At 47.8% G+C, this 19,405-nt stretch overlaps 1 protein-coding gene across 1 annotated transcript; it reads right to left on the reverse strand.

Annotated features, from left to right (window-relative positions):
- Positions 1-10,212: 10,212 nt before the first annotated feature.
- Positions 10,213-12,584, reverse strand: LOC144124125 (neprilysin-1-like). The gene has a single exon (XM_077656787.1). It carries the CDS (start codon positions 12,582-12,584, stop codon positions 10,221-10,223), a length of 2,364 nt encoding a protein of 787 aa, XP_077512913.1. The 3' UTR covers positions 10,213-10,220.
- Positions 12,585-19,405: the final 6,821 nt, after the last annotated feature.

The following is a 19,405-nucleotide window of genomic DNA, read 5'->3' on the forward strand; positions in this document are numbered from 1 at the left end:
GCTCTTTCAAGAAAAGAAAACAAAAAATTCCTTCCGAAGCAAGGACAAAGAGAGGTCACTGACTGAGCTCAACAATGCCAAAAGTCAGCTGAACATTGTATAGCCTCTCGCTCTTATCCTTACTGCTGTTGATGCTTCCTTGCCTGAGATTCTGTGGCGCTTTGGACTTGTGATGCTTGTTTGTGTCTGTGCTACATGTGTAAAAAACTGTAAATACATAAATAGTAGAATCAATGTTGCAAGCATGTGCCTTCTTACTGTTACGTTGGGTTCAGCACACGCTGCTGTTGCAAGACTTGTATAAACTGTCTCGTACCTTGGGGCAAATACGCTTCAATTTCTTTGGACAGAAGAAGAATCCACGACGCTTCCATCGCAGTGAGGTCTGTGTTACATAAGAAAAGGGCACTTTTACTACATAAGAATAGGCTTACACGGCGACACGGGGTATGAGGAGTGAGGTAAAATGCTTCTGCAAACTAGCTCGATCGAGCTGTTTTTAACAATCTAATGAATCCAGCCGGTTGGATGAAAGGACCCGCAAAGAAACAGCCGCAGTGAAACTCGAACTGACACTCTGCTCGTTAACTGAGTTCATTTGTCAAGAAGATAACGAAGTATCTCAAAGAAGATGGAACTTGCATTCAGAGGCAGCAAAAATGCAAGTAGTTACTTCCTCTGTTTTCAATCGAGGAGCACTTATGAATGTACAGGTTAGACACTGAGCAGGCAGTGATGACGCGATTTAAAACAGCCTGAGGTATCTATAACAGCAGCTAAAATTGTTGCTTTTACCGAAAATAAAATGGTCTCCAGATTAAATACTGAGTATTAATGAAGTTTTGTCGCTCATGGCGCAGCATTTCCTACGTCATATCCGATGACAATGCCGACGCTGATTTTCCAAAAACCGTAGCTGCCCTGGTGTCATCAGCATCAAACGAAAGGCGAACAAGAGGACAGCAATGCCAACTCAAAAGCACGAATATAAAAATAGAGACACGGGTGATTTACACTTCTAAAGCGCAGTCTTCGCGGCTTCAATTCAAAATCAATTGCGATAGTACTGCGCTTTCTCTTCGTAACGTGCTATGATCTTGCTGTTCATGTTTCAATTTTCTTTTTAGCATTGTATTTGTCACTGATAGTGCATTGTTAATGAAGCAGTGGAGACATGTCATGGACGAGAAAATAGTGCATAATGGCACACAATTGGACTTTCACACTTCTGTCGCCATACGGTATTATTTGCTCGAGTTTTTAATGCGTTGTTTCATCGACAATGGAACGCCAACCACAGGGACACCCATTGTTGTCCTCCTATCTTGTCGGCTTCGTTTTGAGTACTTTCCATAGAGCTTCCGCACATCACGATAACTTACTTGTCTTCGAGAAATACCGCACTGTGAGATTTTTGCCCATTGTAACCCAGCCTCGTTCCATAATAGAGATTCGATTAAATAGCCAAACTTTGCTATCACCTCTAGCGCAGGGCAAGAAAGGAATAAAAGACAACCATTGGTTGTCTTTTCTTCTATGGATACGTCGCGCTATCCCTAGCCATCGGCCCTACAACCGAACACACCAATGGTACGGCCATCTGCACCGATTCCCCAACCGCGCACATACACTTCTCCGCGGCATCATCCCGTGCATGGCTGTGTGTCTAGTCGAACACTAACCCGCCCCGCAACTCCCCTTGACAGTTACGTGGGGACCTGGACACGACCCCGGTAGTGAACGCGTGGCTGCGTACGCTCGAGAAGGCTCGTTTCTAGCGTCGACGGAACCTTTTCTCAACCCCCGTGTCAGCGGCGACGATGGCATACCCGGCTACCACGCGGTCCCCACTTCATACTGCGAATGTAGGCTCCTGTACCCGTCACCCCGCCACTCCCTCGACCCACGCGAGAGCGTATACCAGAAGCAGCTCCACACTAACTCGTACGTATCGCTCCTAATAGCGAATCTCTTCCACCCCACTTCAAACATCAGTCAGTGCATCATCTGCCAGGCCCCAGCCGCCAACCTTTACCATTACTTTGTGGACCACCCGCAACCGCGGGCCGTTGACCCCATCGTCAACCCATCCAGCTCTAACCGGGAAGATGTTCTGCAAGCCGCTGATCCAATCAACCACCTAACACCGGTCACACGGGCGAGGCGCGAAACGGAGGCCAGAGAACTCATGTACTGCTACGAGCCCTCCCGGTGAGCAAGAGCCACACTTTCTTAAGCGCAGCTCTGAGGCGGCCGTTCCTGACTTCCGCGTCGTAGTCGTCGGCGTTGTGGGTTGTCCAAGTAGCGGAGAGAAACGCCATCAGGAAGGTGGCTGCCACGGGAGGATCTTAGAGGGTGGCTTGCATGCAGCCAACCACCCCGAACAATATCAACCGCACAAAAAGAAACCTGCCCCCAGTATATGCCCAGGGACTTCGCTCTTCAACTCAACGGAAAAAAAAACTCGCCATTCACAACCTCCCTGCAGTGCGCCAGCGTGACTAACAGCCTAGACCCCCCTCCCCCGCGCCTTTCGCATCACAGCTGTCACTCCTTTGACCGCCACCCCCCTCCTCCCCTCCATACTTAAAGACGTTTAGCTACTGCCCTCAGTCACACCTGATGAAGAAGCCGAGTTGGCTTCGAAACGTTGGGTTAAAGTTAAAATTTTTGGTTGGAGTTGTGCAGTTATTATAAGCGTAACAGGTCACCTGGGAAGAGCTACGCCCAAATTAAGCATTGCCGGCTATTGTAATCGTCTGTTGAGTTTTTTTTAGCAAAGTTTATTGCTCTTGGTCCTCCTCCAGCTGGATGGGGCTGAATATAGTGTGTGCGATCTCGAAAATTTTTAAGTATAAAAGACGGCTTTCTCCTTGGCATGTGTGTTGTGACTGGCCTTGAAAGTAGAAGTGAGGATGAGAGCGGTCTCCTGTCCGGTCAGGCTGCGGGATCGAACTGAGGGCGCGATGGGCTTCGCGAGAAGCAAAATTCAGCTGGTCTGCGCAAAGATATGGCCGTTCCACTGAGAGCGGCCACGGTGGAGTTTCTCGCTTTTGTGCTAGCAGCGCTGCGAATGATGCCTATGCAGTAGCATGGCGGAGCCATCACCAAGCAAGCAGCCGTATCTTTTAGACAGTGGCATAAGACTCTTTTCTTTTTGTTTGTGTACTGCAGCCTGTCATCATCACGATAACGTCGGGACGTGAATAAGACTTCCATTATCAGGAGCAGAAAAAAATTTGATACCCCCAAGGAATGCTGGATACAACAGCTACGGAAATGTGCACTCATTGCGCTTGAGATAGGTTAATGATTACAGCATTCTTGCTGCGCTGTATTCCTTATCATATCAGTTCTAGTAAAAGGCCATGCGTCATAGAGGAAGGAATTTTTCTTTCCCACATTTCATGTGTTATCGTTGTTGCTGTGACTCTGATCACGCCGTAAAGAATGCTGTGTTGGCGCTGTTGGTGACACTATATATTGCAACAGATATTACATCGCTTGGCATGTTTATCCTTACTGTAAAACTGAACCTCGTGTATAATATCTACATCTACGCTATAGGTAGATAGATAGATAGATAGATAGATAGATAGATAGATAGATAGATAGATAGATAGATAGATAGATAGATAGATAGATAGATAGATATATAGATAGATAGATAGATAGATAGATAGATAGATAGATAGATAGATAGATAGATAGATAGATAGATAGATAGATAGATAGATAGATAGATAGATAGATAGATAGATAGATAGATAGATAGATAGATAGATAGATAGATAGATAGATAGATAGATAGATAGATAGATAGATAGATAGATAGATAGATAGATAGATAGATAGATAGATAGATAGATAGATAGATAGATAGATAGATAGATAGATAGATAGATAGATAGATAGATAGATAGATAGATAGATAGATAGATAGATAGATAGATAGATAGATAGATAGATAGATAGATAGATAGATAGATAGATAGATAGATAGATAGATAGATAGATAGATAGATAGATAGATAGATAGATAGATAGATAGATAGATAGATAGATAGATGGATGGATGGATGGATGGATGGATGGATGGATGGATGGATGGATGGATGGATGGATGGATGGATGGATGGATGGATGGATGGTATGGATGGATGGATGGATGGATGGATGGATGGATGGATGGATGGATGGATGGATGGATGGATGGATGGATGGATGGATAGATAGATAGATAGATAGATAGATAGATAGATAGATAGATAGATAGATAGATAGATAGATAGATAGATAGATAGATAGATAGATAGATAGATAGATAGATAGATAGATAGATAGATAGATAGATAGATAGATAGATAGATAGATAGATAGATAGATAGATAGATAGATAGATAGATAGATAGATAGATAGATAGATAGATAGATAGATAGATAGATAGATAGATAGATAGATAGATAGATAGATAGATAGATAGATAGATAGATAGATAGATAGATAGATAGATAGATAGATAGATAGATAGATAGATAGATAGATAGATAGATAGATAGATAGATAGATAGATAGATAGATAGATAGATAGATAGATAGATAGATAGATAGATAGATAGATAGATAGATAGATAGATAGATAGATAGATAGATAGATAGATAGATAGATAGATAGATAGATAGATAGATAGATAGATAGATAGATAGATAGATAGATAGATAGATAGATAGATAGATAGATAGATAGATAGATAGATAGATAGATAGATAGATAGATAGATAGATAGATAGATAGATAGATAGATAGATAGATAGATAGATAGATAGATAGATAGATAGATAGATAGATAGATAGATAGATAGATAGATAGATAGATAGATAGATAGATAGATAGATAGATAGATAGATAGATAGATAGATAGATAGATAGATAGATAGATAGATAGATAGATAGATAGATAGATAGATAGATAGATAGATAGATAGATAGATAGATAGATAGATAGATAGATAGATAGATAGATAGATAGATAGATAGATAGATAGATAGATAGATAGATAGATAGATAGATAGATAGATAGATAGATAGATAGATAGATAGATAGATAGATAGATAGATAGATAGATAGATAGATAGATAGATAGATAGATAGATAGATAGATAGATAGATAGATAGATAGATAGATAGATAGATAAAGAGGAGGAGGAGGGAAAGACAGGGATGTTAACCAGAAAGGGGATCCGGTTGGCTACCCTGCACTGGGGAAGAGGGATTAGGGGGGATTAGGGGGGGGGGACTACACTATAGTATACCACTGACAGCTGGGACGAGCACCCCGTTGTACCATCTATTTATTGAGTGCTTAGGATAAGGTGAAGGATACCAAAGGTATACAAGACATCGTTCGTAAGCTGATCCAGACCAATCATGTGGGGTTTATCTGTATATACCTTTTTATAAGTATACGTACGGCATCACTCTTTAAGCAATCTCGGCTGCTGTGAAAGTCAACCTCACTTTCTTGCAGCTCGTCGAGCTTTGAAAGTATATTTGCCGTTCAAGAGACATCACCATGATGAGAGAATCGAATGCATGTGTTGGGTGTAATAACTCCTCAATTACAACCAAGGCTTTCAATTAAGGGGCGTTGTAGAAAATTTCAGAGGAGCAGTAATGAGTGAGTGCCTCCAACATTAGTCTATACAAATCCTAAAACATCGTATTGCAGCTGTGGTGGACAAAAGACAACAGCTCGTCGCGACAGCTAGTTGACGAGGAGGTAACCCGTGTTCTCGATAACACGGTGAATGCGCAGAGATACCTCGACTGTCGCAATTCCTGCAGTACACTGACCACACAGTTGTAGGCCTATCCGTTTTGGATGATAGACAATATTGCTTCCTTTGTTGGCAAAAACATAGCACAACCAAGTCTTTATTAGAATATTAGACTCAAATGACCACAATGTGCGCTGAACTAACAGAAATATAGAAATGTGATGAGGGAAAGTACGCCAAGCCGTACCTGCAAGGAATTAATATGACTTTTGAGCACCCCGTTTTCCCGGTTGTCCTGAAGACGCCAAAACGAGAAATTCGGGACAGCACACAGTCTGTGCGTCTAAGCTTAGCGGCCCATAGCGCTTCAGTGGCAGCTACTTGGTCACTCACTTTCTTTTTTACGTCACGGATGACGTTAACGCGCTATTTTTGATCATTCAAAGTAACGCATCACGTGGCGGTAATCAAGGGAGCTGGAAGCGCGTGTCCCTAATTCCTGGTAAGACAGCAACTGCTTCCTCAGCCTCCTGTACGAACGCCAGCACAGTGCTCACTTCCTGGCGTTACATGGTGCAGGCGCTCGAGTAGCCTACGCCGCTCGCGTGCTCCAGGATTTCTCGTTGTACCAATACATTTGTAATCTGTTATTGCTATGAAGGCCACAGCGGCTTTGCGATTCTATTGCACTGTTCGGCTTGATGATCGATGGCGGACGAAATCTGGCCCTTTGTGCTTGGGATAAAGTGAGACCAGAAATATGACAAATACTAGACAGATATTGAATGCAAGAAGAATGACGACGCTTTTTTTGAGGGTGACTCTCTTCCTAAGCGCGATATTCTTGCAGGACTTGAATAGCTGCGCGTGTCGTGTCCAGCTCGCAGGCAATCAGGTGTGACCTTGCCAGCGCGTCGGCAAATAAATCTTAACAGCCCGTGCGTTGCGGCATTGCGCTATTGGGCAGAAAATTATTTTTAGACTACGCCAGGCTGTCACACTTTAAAGTTGAAGGGTCAAGCTTGACACGAACTTATTAGGTCAGCGACTGTGTCATTCTCTTTACTCTTTTAAACTGTTCATATTAACATTTAATAAGTTTGTAGGCGTGCCACATATTCTACACAGTCAAAGTTTGGACAAAAAAATAGCTTACTGTCTAGCACTGCTAACCACGCAATATTGTGCGAAAGTATGTTTGTTTGTTTTTTGCTGGTGGACACCACCGCCACATACTCCAAAGTGCGATTGAGATGTCCTTATTACACATGGAGCCAATTATGCGCCTTTCCTTTCGTCAAAATCAACGTAGAGTAAACCTTCCCTCGGTTTTAAGAAAAGGAAAGGCGCATAATTGCCTTAATTTGTAGGTGGACGCCACGGCGCACTCAAAGCGCGGTTGTGTCCACTTACCCAGTGAGCCATTTAAACCTGCGACTCACAGGCTTCGCAGAGACACACACCGCTGAAACCCGGGCGATTAGAACCGCTTTCGCATTAAAAAAAACACCTCCTTCTACGCACGCTGTCACAAACAAATGAAAGGCAAGGTTTCGGGAACAAAATTCTGTTGGTTATTTTATATTTATTGTTAGCAAATACGGCCAGTCTCTGTTTCAGGCCTTAGAAAAGAGTGGACTACAGTGACGTTACAAACACAGAATAGAGTAAAAAGCATTGTGCAACAGGAGGAACGAGCAAACAGAGACAAGAACTTTTGTGTGATGTAGAACCGAGTACGGAAAGCAAAAACAAAAAACAAGCATTTAGTGGAACAAGGTAAATGTCTGCCCTATGCTTTCTTCAAGACTTGTAGAAACAAGTCTGCTGTCTCACAGCTAACCACGTTTGAAGGCAGGACCATTCATACAGATGTGTGTAACGTGTAATTACTGTTTAGGTACGTGAGACATGGAAAAACTGAAACATTATCACTCATTAGGCAGTTTTAATTCACTACAACGTTTAAGCCAGCCTACTTCAAGAGCTTGAATAACAAAAAACAACGTAATGCGATTAAATTGCAGTTTTCTCGCCTCATCTGTCCTAAACCCTACTTACAAGTCAAAGCCATAGTTCGGATGCTGAAACGAAACTAAAACAGAATAGGAAAAGAAATGCAATTACAAGTTATTTAGCGGCTGTAGGTGAATACATCGTGGTGATTTATGTATTCTAATGTCTTATCCATCATTATAATGAAGGACGCTAGCAACCAAATGAGGCGTCTATAAAACTTTAATGAAACCAGAAAGAAAGAAAATGGCAGTGTCTTAGCTCCGCTATGCCAGGATATGCGTAGCGGGAGGTACGTTTCGCTGGCTGAGCTTGTTGTTGTCACTGTATGTTTACCAATGAGAGACATGGTTTACACTGTAGAGTGGAATTTTCTGCTTGACCAGAAAGCCCTTGCACGTTCCACAAACACTCGCCACAGTCTCACCCGACCATTCCGAAAATGCCAAATGCAAAGTGTCATACATTGGATTACTCACTGGTGTCAAGTCCTTTTGGTGCCACAGTCTGTCGCACACAGTACACACGTGCCCAAACGGATTGTTCACAAAGTCTGCTTTAAATGTGAGGGTCGCAGATGCACTTTCGGAAACTCGAATCGTGTGTTCAGTCTCACGACAGGCCTTCACATCCTCTTCGGTTGGTTCCCGTTGACTGACGCCTCCCATAGGCTCCATCTCGGCGGCTATGCGCCGTCTATTACGCTCGGCAGTCTTGCGTCTCCATTTGGCAAGCCGCTCCTCTCTGTTCGGGCGCCTCCGCTGCTCGCTTCGCCTTCTGACGCTCATTCTCTCGCCGCGTGTGGCGAGGCGGTGGTGACGAACGCGGCGCAGCTGTGGTGCCTCTCTGGTTACAATAGTATCGGCGCATGCGCACAACTGCTCATTCGCATGACGTCACATTCAGTTTCGACGGTGGAGCGGGTGCGCGGACGCGGCAACGGCGGCGACGAAGTGCGCGGCGCACCCACTCCTCCTCCCTGGTTGCCATGGTAACGGCGCATGCGCATAACTGGCCTCCCCCATGTACCATGGTAACGGCGCATGCGCACAACTGACCTCTCGCGTGTACCGCGAAATCCTCGACTGGTGGCCTAGTGTAGCTCCCGCTACAAAAGTATTCAGGTCTGATCCCTGCAGAATGCAGGATTCTATCATGACAGGATCAGAAGTAACATCGTCAACGAGCGCACTATGACCGCCTGGAAATCAAAACTGATGTGAACTTGGTTATACACAATGTTGCCGCTCAACTGCAAAAATTTGCTATAGGCTCAGTTACAGTTTTCAATCCGTGAAGGTATTCGTGCTGGCGGTTGTGAACAATGAGATTTTTCGGAACAAAGGCGGTGTGTATTTGCAGATAAGTTCTTGCAAATTTACGTAGACACAAAAGAAATAGGACTGCATGCTGAAGGTGATGTTCGGTTTGCTGCTTCAGGAATGAGTGATTTTTGTGAATTTCTAGACTCGCAGAAGTTGTCAGGTTAGAGATTTCCTGAAATCAAACACTAATACTTTGCTCACCATTCACCACAATGTACTAAGAAAATTGCTGAGTATCTTGTCAATGCCTCAAGACTTATTGCCAGAGTTGAGCAAAACAGCACACATACCGCGTGGGCGTGGCGTTTAACTTAATCACACGGAAACGTTCCAGCAAGACACTGATCCACAGCATGTTAGACCGCTCTGTGGCTGCCAATGTGACATGGTGTATTCGACGCAAAACTGGCACACATTTCATGTTTCCTGTTGAAACTGTGGGAAATGGCGAAGTACAGCAGTATACCGTCATGTGGCGACAGCATCTACAATACTCCGTTTATGCGGCCAAGATCAGAAATACAGCACATTTCACGCAGCACGTGTGAACCGTATAACATGCGCGCGCAACTGATGCGAGTGTCGAATAAAGTTCCATGAAAGCCACTGTGCTGGCACTTTTCTGCGTAGTGTCAGTGAAGAAGCCTTATTTTGTCCTATTCATATTCACTGTTCACAGTAACGAACCTTGGGAGATGCTCGCTCGTGCCCAAACCACTTTGAGTGTCATGTCAAATGGAAGTTCTAGAACTAGAGGAAACGAAGACAAAAATGCCGTGATGATGCGAGTACCCTTTGCACAGGGACAAAAAATGAACAATGCTTAGATGTGACCGCTAAAACAAACGCGATACTCATCTGTCGCATGTAACAGAAGAATCTTCTCCATTACCTTAGTGGAAAGAAACCTGCTGCTCTCTATTATCAGTGACCCGTCCATCAGAATATCACACAACAAAGTTTCGTGACTGTGAAAATACAAAGTAAATAATACGAATCCTTGAATAAAAAGAAAAAAGATATGTAAAATATCACGTCCCGAATATTCGTCTTCTGTTCTAAACCAGGTGTCACAAAGCCCTGCAGGTGGCGCACGTTCACTGCGCCAGGCCGCACTTCTTAGGGGGGTTCATGAACGAGCCGGCTTTGCATCCGAATGCCCGCGCGAACTCAGCCGAATTCCGCAGCGGCCCGTTGACACGAAACCAAGCTGGGCTATGCGGCCCCTGGGCGGCAATCTTGCGCAATAAGCGCTGGTTGCTCTTCTCGCACAAGTTGGCCGCGTAGGAGACGAAAAAAAGCTGGCTAGCGTTCCAGCGCTCGAGAGGCACCAGCCTGTAGTCCGGCGCCACTCTGCGCGTGTCGAGCAGGAACGCGTCCACGGCGGGCCCAAGCGCCAAGTTGTCCCAGAGGTCGGACCACGAGGTTCGCGACGCGTCCAGTTGAAACCGCTGGTCCGCCCAGGCCAGGCTGGTGTAATGGCGCTCCAAGCACAGCCGCAGCTCGTCCAGGCGCCTCGCCAAGTCGGCGCCACGTTCCGTTTTGGCGTTCGTGCTGCCGTGCTCAAAGTTGTAGGCCCAGTGGTAGACGGCACGGAACAGCGACCGATAGATCTTGGGCGCTGCCCGCGCCATTTGAAAGGGCCTCAGTGCTGGGTCCTCGTTGAGGAAGAAGTCGAACACGGGCAGCGGGATCTCGAGGCGCTCGTACGGCGGCGGCAATCTGCTCTCGGCGCTGAGGAAGCTGCCAGTCCAGCCTGGGTAGCTCGTGGAGCCGCTCCGGGGGCTCATGTGCGCCATCAGCTTCTTCTCGAGCGACTTGCGGATCCAGGTGTAGATGAACTGCGCCGTGGAGAGCCGCGAGTTGCTTAGGTAGATCCCGTTAGTATACTCGGACCTCGTAGCCTCGTGGTCCATGGCTCGCGGCGCCAGTGGCTCCCACGAGATGGCGTTGAGCTTGTCGCGCAGATGCGATCGTAGTTCGCTGCTCAGAGGACCCAGCCGGGTCTGTATGGACTCGAACAGAACCAGGCGAAGAGTGGACACCATGTCCTCCACGTTGCTTTCCCCGCCCAGCAGGGACCTAGCGAATAGGCGGGAGGCATACAGAGGCAAGTTTGGCTCGAAGCGGTCGAGCAGACGCAGGCAGTACTGGGTCTGGGGAAGCGTTCGCGCGAACTCCGGGTGCCGCGCGTAGGTCACCGAGGCCAGGAGATCGCGGGTATCTTGGTTCCTGATGAAAGGGGACAGAGCCATAGAGACGCGGAAAAGCAGGTAGCCCATCAAGTCGCTCGAGACCCGCAGTAGGTCGCTGCGCGCCAGTCGCTGCAAATAGTCACGAGAGCTCAACTTGACGTAGGTTCTGGCTGTGATAGGCCGCAGTCCTTTGCCGAACACGCTCTGCAGGAGGCTGGTCCACTCGATGTTCCTCAGTGTGGGCAGGTCGAGCAGCCTGACTGTGGTGCTGTTGACCAGCTCCGCCGCGTCCAGCTGAGGCTTGCTGAGCATCAGGGCGAGCCGCTCCTCGAACTGCAGGAGGTCAGTATCCGTCCGGTTCTGGAAGAAGCTCAGCAGCGGGGCGAAGCTCATGCGGACCAACTCGTACTCTTTCCTCTCCAGGGGCCCCTGTAGAAGCACGGTGGACGGCTCGCCCAGACCCACGAAGCGCCTGGTATCATTCGAGAATTCCTTTACCACGAAAGGCCGGAAGAGCGCGTCGACACCGAGCTCGCGGAAGGCGACGCCCAACTTGCGCGACACCTCCACCGCCGAAGGCCTCCGGCGCGCCGTTGACTGGGCCATCCAGGGACGCAGCCGAACAGCGTCGAGGAACATGGCCTGAAGGCTGCGGAAGAGGTTCGGCTGCGGGTGCAGGCAACTGTCGATGAGGAAGCGCAGCGGCGGGAACCTGGTCGCGTTGTCGCGTAACCCCGAAGCGAGCAACTCGGCGTAGCCGTCCACCAGGATGGTGTCGGCGGAGATTCTGCCGACGCCTGGAGCCAGCGGACGTGTGCGCGCCCAGTCCTCGCACACGTACGCGTAGAAGTCGTCGCACGGGTCGCGGCTGGCGTTGATGTGGCGTCGCAGTAGACGCGCGTATTCCACGCATGCAGTGGAGTCGCAAGGTCGGCAACTCTGCGCAGGTGCGGCCGCGGCGGCGCTCTGGAAGCTCGTGCTGTTGTACGCAGGAGCTGGTGTACTCACTGACGCCGGTCTTGCCGCATGGTAGGACATGGTTGGTGGCGAGGCACCGCTGGAGACGAACAGCGTGGCTGCGACGAAGGCAGTCACCATCACCGACACCAGCAGCAGCAGCGTGGTAGTGATGCTGAGGCTCCAGAGCGCCACTGTCCATCCGCTGTGGCGGCGCTGAACGTTCATGCGTCTCGGAAGCGGACTTGTCGCCATGTACTGCTCAGCTGGCACAGCGAAGACTTCGCTACTCAGAAGGCTCTCGGCCATCGTTAAGCCTGCCAACTCTGAGGAACGTGCGTTCCAGGGCGCGTGCAGAGCGTGCGTACGCTCCTTTGCCTCGTCTTTATCTGTGAGACTTCTACGATTGTTATCACGTCGTACCATAAAGCTCTCTTACCAACAGTGAAAGTGGTTTTACTTTTCACAAGGTTGTTCTGACCACGTATCATGCATTTCGCCTCGCTCGCAGACAAAACCCCAACGGACACAAATCCCTGACCAAGACCCAGACCTTACCCCTTACCACTCAGCATTTATCCAGATAGGTACACAGGCATATGCAAATTCTGCCCCCAGCCAGCCAACCTCATATACATGATGTGGGGTAGCCCAAATCTCACAAACAAATAAAGCGATAGTCAAAATATGGAGCAGTCGAAGACACCGGTGCGTAGCTCGGACCAAGAGCCGCAGTGGTGGCTCAGTGGTTACGGCGCTCGGCTGCTGACCCGAAAGACTCGGGCTCGATCCTGGCACCGGCGGTCGAATTTCTATGAAGGCGAAATTCCGGAGGCCCGTGTACTGTGCGATGCCAGTGCACGTTAAAGGACCCCTGGTGGTCCCAATTTCCGAAGCCCTTTACTACGGCGCCCCCATAGCCTAAGCTGCTTTGGGACGTTAAACCCCCATAATTTCATAAACCTAGTCGTCCAAGCAGCGGCTTGTAAATGAGCTGCGGAAGCCGCCAGGGCCCAAATGCTCCTTCCTGTCCGTCGGACCTCATCACCCTTTATCTCTGGACTTATGAACAATAAAATTTTCAGCAACAAACATTTTTCAGCATACTTTCTTTGAGGGGATCATTACAGAATGTAATTAATTTCTACGTTATCTGGTAAGTCGGAATACTGCAAATTTGTTTCACAACGCGTTTCCTCCCCCGAAATGATGCCGTGAGAATTTTCTCTGAATGAAGAGTAAGGAAAAAGCTATTTGCTTTGCTTCTCAACAAAAAGTTATCATTGTGGGTGGAAGGAACAGCTTATGTATGAATTTATTTGGCATTTGGTTTTTCACAGTTAACCTTTAGCTCGTTCAACATCACATGATTCATACTGCACCTTTCTGAAATCTTCCCACTGTATGCTAGTCGAATAAAAATGTTTCCTGGCTCTGCCTATGATCTGTGAAAAAGGTTCCGACGGAGAAGCAGAGAAAGGGCGCAACACGAATGGCTCTGCAGTTCGTTTTGTACAAGAAATAAAAATGTATTTTTACTTCATACCCTTTGTTAAGGACGTAGCGGCCACATGGGTCGTAAGCCAAAGTTGCCCGCCTGTTCGCGCGTGTCAGAGCCGCCAGGCTTCTATTCTTACAAGGAGCTTATGGGTGTCCGCGCCTGTCCAGCATTGTGTCTCCTTCCTGAGGCATCAACTAACAAATTAGTCTGCCCAGCTGCTCTTCAGGTAAGCAATGTATATGGCATCCTTGTGTAATTACTAAACACTCTCGTGGCCGCCGTCGTCGGCATTCAGGCACTCCTCGTATGTCTGGGGTGCACTCCGGTTATTGGCGGATCGCTCCGGGCAACGCGGACTGCGAAAAGACAACCTTACGGCCCCTGTCAGCTTAATGGGACACCGAATACAATTTGAAATTGGTCCGTATCGATAGACTACCCTTTGATTAGTCCTCTCAGACTAACGATAAGAAAAGGGAGCTTTACTGGGCTTAAAACCAATATAAGGTAAACGAGAAGGAGCTAACCGCGAAAATAAAAAGAAAGATGCCCACATATTTAGGGATGAACAGGGATGGAGCGAAAACAAATGGTTGTGGCTGAACTCGACTGAAGCAGGTTATACGGAGCGAAAGGCAACCGAAACAGTGGCCGATGTTGGCAGAGACATTGGCAGCATCTGCTGCCTTTTCCGCTTGAGGTACCCTTGTTGCTTGTGCCGCTGCGTCTCCAGACCTATACCTCCTGTTCTTCATCGGTTTGATGAAGTCGACGAGCCCGCTTTAGCGACTTATCTCTAGCGATAGGTCCAGGATTCGTGACGCGTTCTGTCGTAGGGGTCGCTAGAAGCAGCCCGGCGCCTTTAATGCTCAGTCGAACACATACATGGAGCCAGAACCGGTCCCTGAAGGCGCCTGGCTGCTTCTAGAGACCCCTGTGGCGCATAACTGGTTCACTTTGTCGGTGTACACATCATGCGCACTACGAACGCCGACTAAAAGCTTGGTAACTCAATGTTTTAGCCGGCGTTCGTGGCGCGCTTGAGGCATCCACCGACAAAGTGAACCTGCTATGCGCCTTTCTCGCTTCCAGTTAGAGGTCCAAAACAAGCGTCATTTCACCTTCAGCTTTTCATGCTAGAAGCGGAGCTTTTCACTCCAAAACATAAAAACAAAGCAAGAGACGCGACCTAAGTCGAAGTCGCCAAGTCGTCGTAACGGCGAAAACAAAAATAAACAAAGAACGAAAACAAAGAACGAAAAGACAGCGGTGAGGACAGAGAACTCCAGGAAATATGTGTGAGTGGAAGAAGACATCCGGGAGGTAGCAGCTGTAAATTGGAGAAAGAGTAAAACAGAACATAACGGTAATATAACAGAAATAGAACAAGCAGAAAAAAATTCGAATAATTGTCGCTGAAAATGTTTATTGATGAAACTGTAGAAACCCCGCAGTACGTAGGAGTTTTATTTCAGGATTTCATTGGTTGAAGCTGCAACGGCGGATATGTTTAAGAACCATTTCTGGCCCTCAGAGTTTGCGTTGAGCAGAGCAGCCTCCCAGTGGTTAGGTGTTGGAGAAGAGATGATGCGAGATCCCGCTGGCAAGCCCATAGCCTGCTATTGGTGCCCGCAATTTCTCCAAACCGCCGATATTCTGGCCTGTAAAGTTCTGGCTGCTAGGTGTGTAGTGATTTGGGTGTGTGACAGGTGTTGGTAGGATTTTTACGAATGTCAACAGTCTAAATGATCAATTTTTCCCCCTGATATATTGGAAGGGCCTGTATATATTCTGTTGTTTTGGAAAATAAACATGTTTTGTTTACCTTTCATGCAGCGAGCTACTGCCTGTACAATGACTTTATTGGGGCCTGTGCCATGCACAGGATGTATATTTTTACACCGCGGCCATGCACTAGCATCACAGTTTCGCGATAAATCAGCCTGGAACGTGAACTGCAGACTGTATAGTGCCACCAGTGCTCTTCTTTCTGTGTTCAGCAGCCATCTTGCAGGTCTTCTTAACGGCAACATAGCAGAAGCGACCCAGTGCATGGCGAAATTCCTGCATCAAGTTTGCTCTGAAAGCAAAGACCGGGGCAATTTCTTCCCGAAATGTGACACTAAGCCTGCCTATACTGATCAAGCACTCAGGTATGCACCACTTGCGCGCGCGGACACGCACACATTCATGTAAAAATGGAGGGCGTATATGCAGAAGCGTATTTTCGTAACTTTTGAAAAGTTATTTACAACCGCACTGAAAATATAAAAAAAAACACGCAATTGATGCCAACGCATTTTAAGCACGGAATGTTCAGAAATAAATATTAGCTGGGGGCAAGGTGCACTTCCGCACGTTTAGCGAAACCTATGTTCTGAATATCCTCATGTTGTTATGCAAGAGCGGTAGTGCAGGACACAGTTTATATCCGCGAAAGATAAGTACCTGCTAACCAGGCTTTTGTGTTTGAACTTTTTTGAGCACACCATGGATCTGAATTGCTTCAGCTCTTTCTGGTCTTGCCGCCATTGGCAAGACTGTTGCCAGCTGCTCCAGTTTTATTTAACTTCTTTGCCACACATCGAACATTTAATGCTGCTGCACAAGACTGCCGAAAATAAAAATTTCAGTTCAGTCCCTTGAATGTGATGTTTATTCATTCATTTCCTCCGGCGTTCTCTTGCATGCATACTTAGGAGATTCCACGACTACAGCGCGACGAACAAGACATATAGAAGGAAACAAGTCGGGGCACAATAAAGCTCTGCGTGTTTCCTTCTTCTATATGTCCCGTTCGTCGCACTGTACTCATGGAATTCATCACCAACTCGGCCAACAACTTACCTTGTCATACCTAGGAGAGGCTCAGAACTATTCGAAGCAATCAAATACCGACAAGGAATATTATTTCGCATTAGCACTGATTTGAGCATGTTTAAAGACTGCACGAACAGTGAGAGTATTCATTCGAAGTTGGCCGTATGTCTCGCCCTCGTTGTGGAGGTCCTGTAGATCTTCCTGGACCTTCTACGCCTGTATGTGTCCCGAACGTGTCGTGCTGAGAGGTTGTCGTTGTCTGCACCTGCGTCGATGTTCGAAGGAGTGATCATTATCGCATTTGCCAGGAATGTAAATGGCGTCGTCTCGCTAGCCCGCCAGACGTCTTCCGCAGCGCGCTGGGCGGCGTCAGCAGTGACGTTTGGAGAAAGTTGCGGCGGGCTTGCTGTGCCGTCATCCCCGACGTCCGCGGGCTTTAACGTCGCGGCGTGAGCCTGCTTAATGGCGATGACTGCGAACGCAGACAGCACCGAAACAATGGTGAACAGGGAGAAGAAGTAGAGCAATACGAACGGCACCGAGGTTGTGCAGCGCGGACAGTCCCCTCGGGTGACGCTGGAGCTCCCGTGGCGTCGTTGGGCACCGGGTTTTGTCGTGGACTGGCAACGGCGCCGGCGTGGACCGCGCCCTGGACTTGATCTTGTTCCTTTGAAGGGTTGACCGCGGGTGCAATGAGGGGGGGCAGAGGCTGCAAGAACAGTTGCACCGCAGTCAGTCTTTACCCTGTTGCCGTCTGATTTGGATACTATAAAATGCAGTAACCATGCATCAGTGATGCCTCAGAAAACTCACGTGAGCAGCTAATCAAAACATAAAAATAGAGAAGTGTGGACAGGTGGTTGAAGGAACGAGAAGTTCGAGTCCTGCTGCATAGCTTACTGAAAATTACACTTCAAAATGGTAGTAAGCAATTTAGACGCTGGCTAGAATACCGCCACAAGCCATTCTTCAGCGAGAGCTGTATAAGGGGCCTTGGGCGAAATCATGTCGGCGTCGGCGTCGTCCACGCGTGTGGCTACAAGCACAGCCGCAAGCAGACGCGCGCCCGCGGGTTCCTGACGGATGCATCCGGCCGTGACCGTGCGTGATCGTGACTTTGGCCGTTTGCTTAGTCTTACACAACGCCTATCCTACACACATAACGTCGTGAGTGGCTGTGACAGTCTAGCTTTTTATATTCACGGCGTTGAAGCTTTCGCTGTTGCTTCTATACTACACTTGCCCTCATTGCTCGTCAGTACTTGCCTGTTTGCGGTAGCGTTGCTACAAGAATCGGATGCTGAAAATGTTGTTGCTTCAGATATAAAAATTAGCATCCAGAAAAACAATTCACATAGTTGTAACCTGTGGGGTGCCATCTATCCTTAATCGAAATCTGATAAGCGTTCAACATAGCCGCCGCCGAGACCTGTTGTTCCTAAGATTTTGTCTCAACCTGTCACGAACATCGGAGAACTCCGAACTGATATCTACTGAACCTGCTCGGTATAATTGCACGGCAAACATCTATAAAGCAGCACCTATAATTTTTTTTTACTGCAATGCTCTCAAAGCAAAGTGCGAGTCTGCTTGCGAATCACACACGCTTCGACGCAGAGACGTGGCATCGCGCCCGCTAATCCTCCTTCCAGTTGTTCCCGGTGCAGCCGCAGTATGGCGTCCGTTCCGTGATAATAGCCAATTGCGGATCTAAAAAAAACTAACAATCTCTCTCGTATGTAAGCGCACTGCAGTGTTCTGTCATTCTGCAATACATGTTATGGTTTACTAAAAATCAACCAGAACTGTTTCCTTCAAAGGGAGAGAACAGTGGCACACACCATCCCGGTCGCTTTTTTTTGGTAGAGAAATTGAAAATTGGTTTTTGGGGAAAGGAAATGGCGCAGTATCTGCCTCACATCTTGGCGGACACTGAAACGGCGCCGTAAGGGAAGGGATAAAGGAGGGAGTGAAAGAAGAAGGGAAGAAAGAGGTGCCCTAGTGGAGGGCTCCGGAATAATTCCGACCACCTGGGGATCTTTAACGTGCACTGGCATCACACAGCCCACGAGCGCGTTTGCGTTTCGCCTCCATCGAAATGCTGCCGCTGCGGTCGGGCACTCCGGATGAGTAGCCGAACGCGCTAACCAGTGAGCCAACTCGGCGGGTAAGCCAAAGACGAGATTACGACCATAAAACAAAGCTGCTGTCGCTCGTCGCACTCACTCAGTCAATCACTCACCCACTCTCTCACTCACTCACTCACTCACTCACTCACTCGCTCACTCGCTCACTCACTAACTCACTCACTCACTCACTCACTCACTCGCTCACTCGCTCACTCACTAACTCACTCACTCACTCACTCACTCACTCACTCACAACCTAGTTCTCTATGCAGTCAACTCCGCGACAAGTAAACGTGCACCAACTCACTCGCAGCACATCGTTCCAATGCGGGCCGGTCTTGTTAAAGGCCTGGAAGTTCGGTTTTTGCTGAAGGGCTGCTGGCGCGCCGGTGCTGCGAGCCACAGCAACGCCATGCAGCGCATTCGGAGGCGCCGCAGGGGCTCCTGCTTTTATCTGCCCGGACAGTCCGGTAGGAGGAGTTGCATAAACGCTTTCGGGACTCTGCCCCAGGCGCCAACCATGCCTCTGCTCGTTGCTGCTGAGCCGGTTGACTCTTCGCAGGCATGGCGGAGGGGCGCACCTTCTTCTTCTTCTTCTTCTTCTTCTTCTTCTTCTTCTTCTTCTTCTTCTTCTTCTTCTTCTTCTTCTTCTTCTTCTTCTTCTTCTTCTTCTTCTTCTT

The sequence above is a fragment of the Amblyomma americanum genome, chromosome 3 (assembly GCF_052857255.1).
Source record: "Amblyomma americanum isolate KBUSLIRL-KWMA chromosome 3, ASM5285725v1, whole genome shotgun sequence".
Lineage (NCBI taxonomy): Eukaryota > Metazoa > Arthropoda > Arachnida > Ixodida > Ixodidae > Amblyomma > Amblyomma americanum.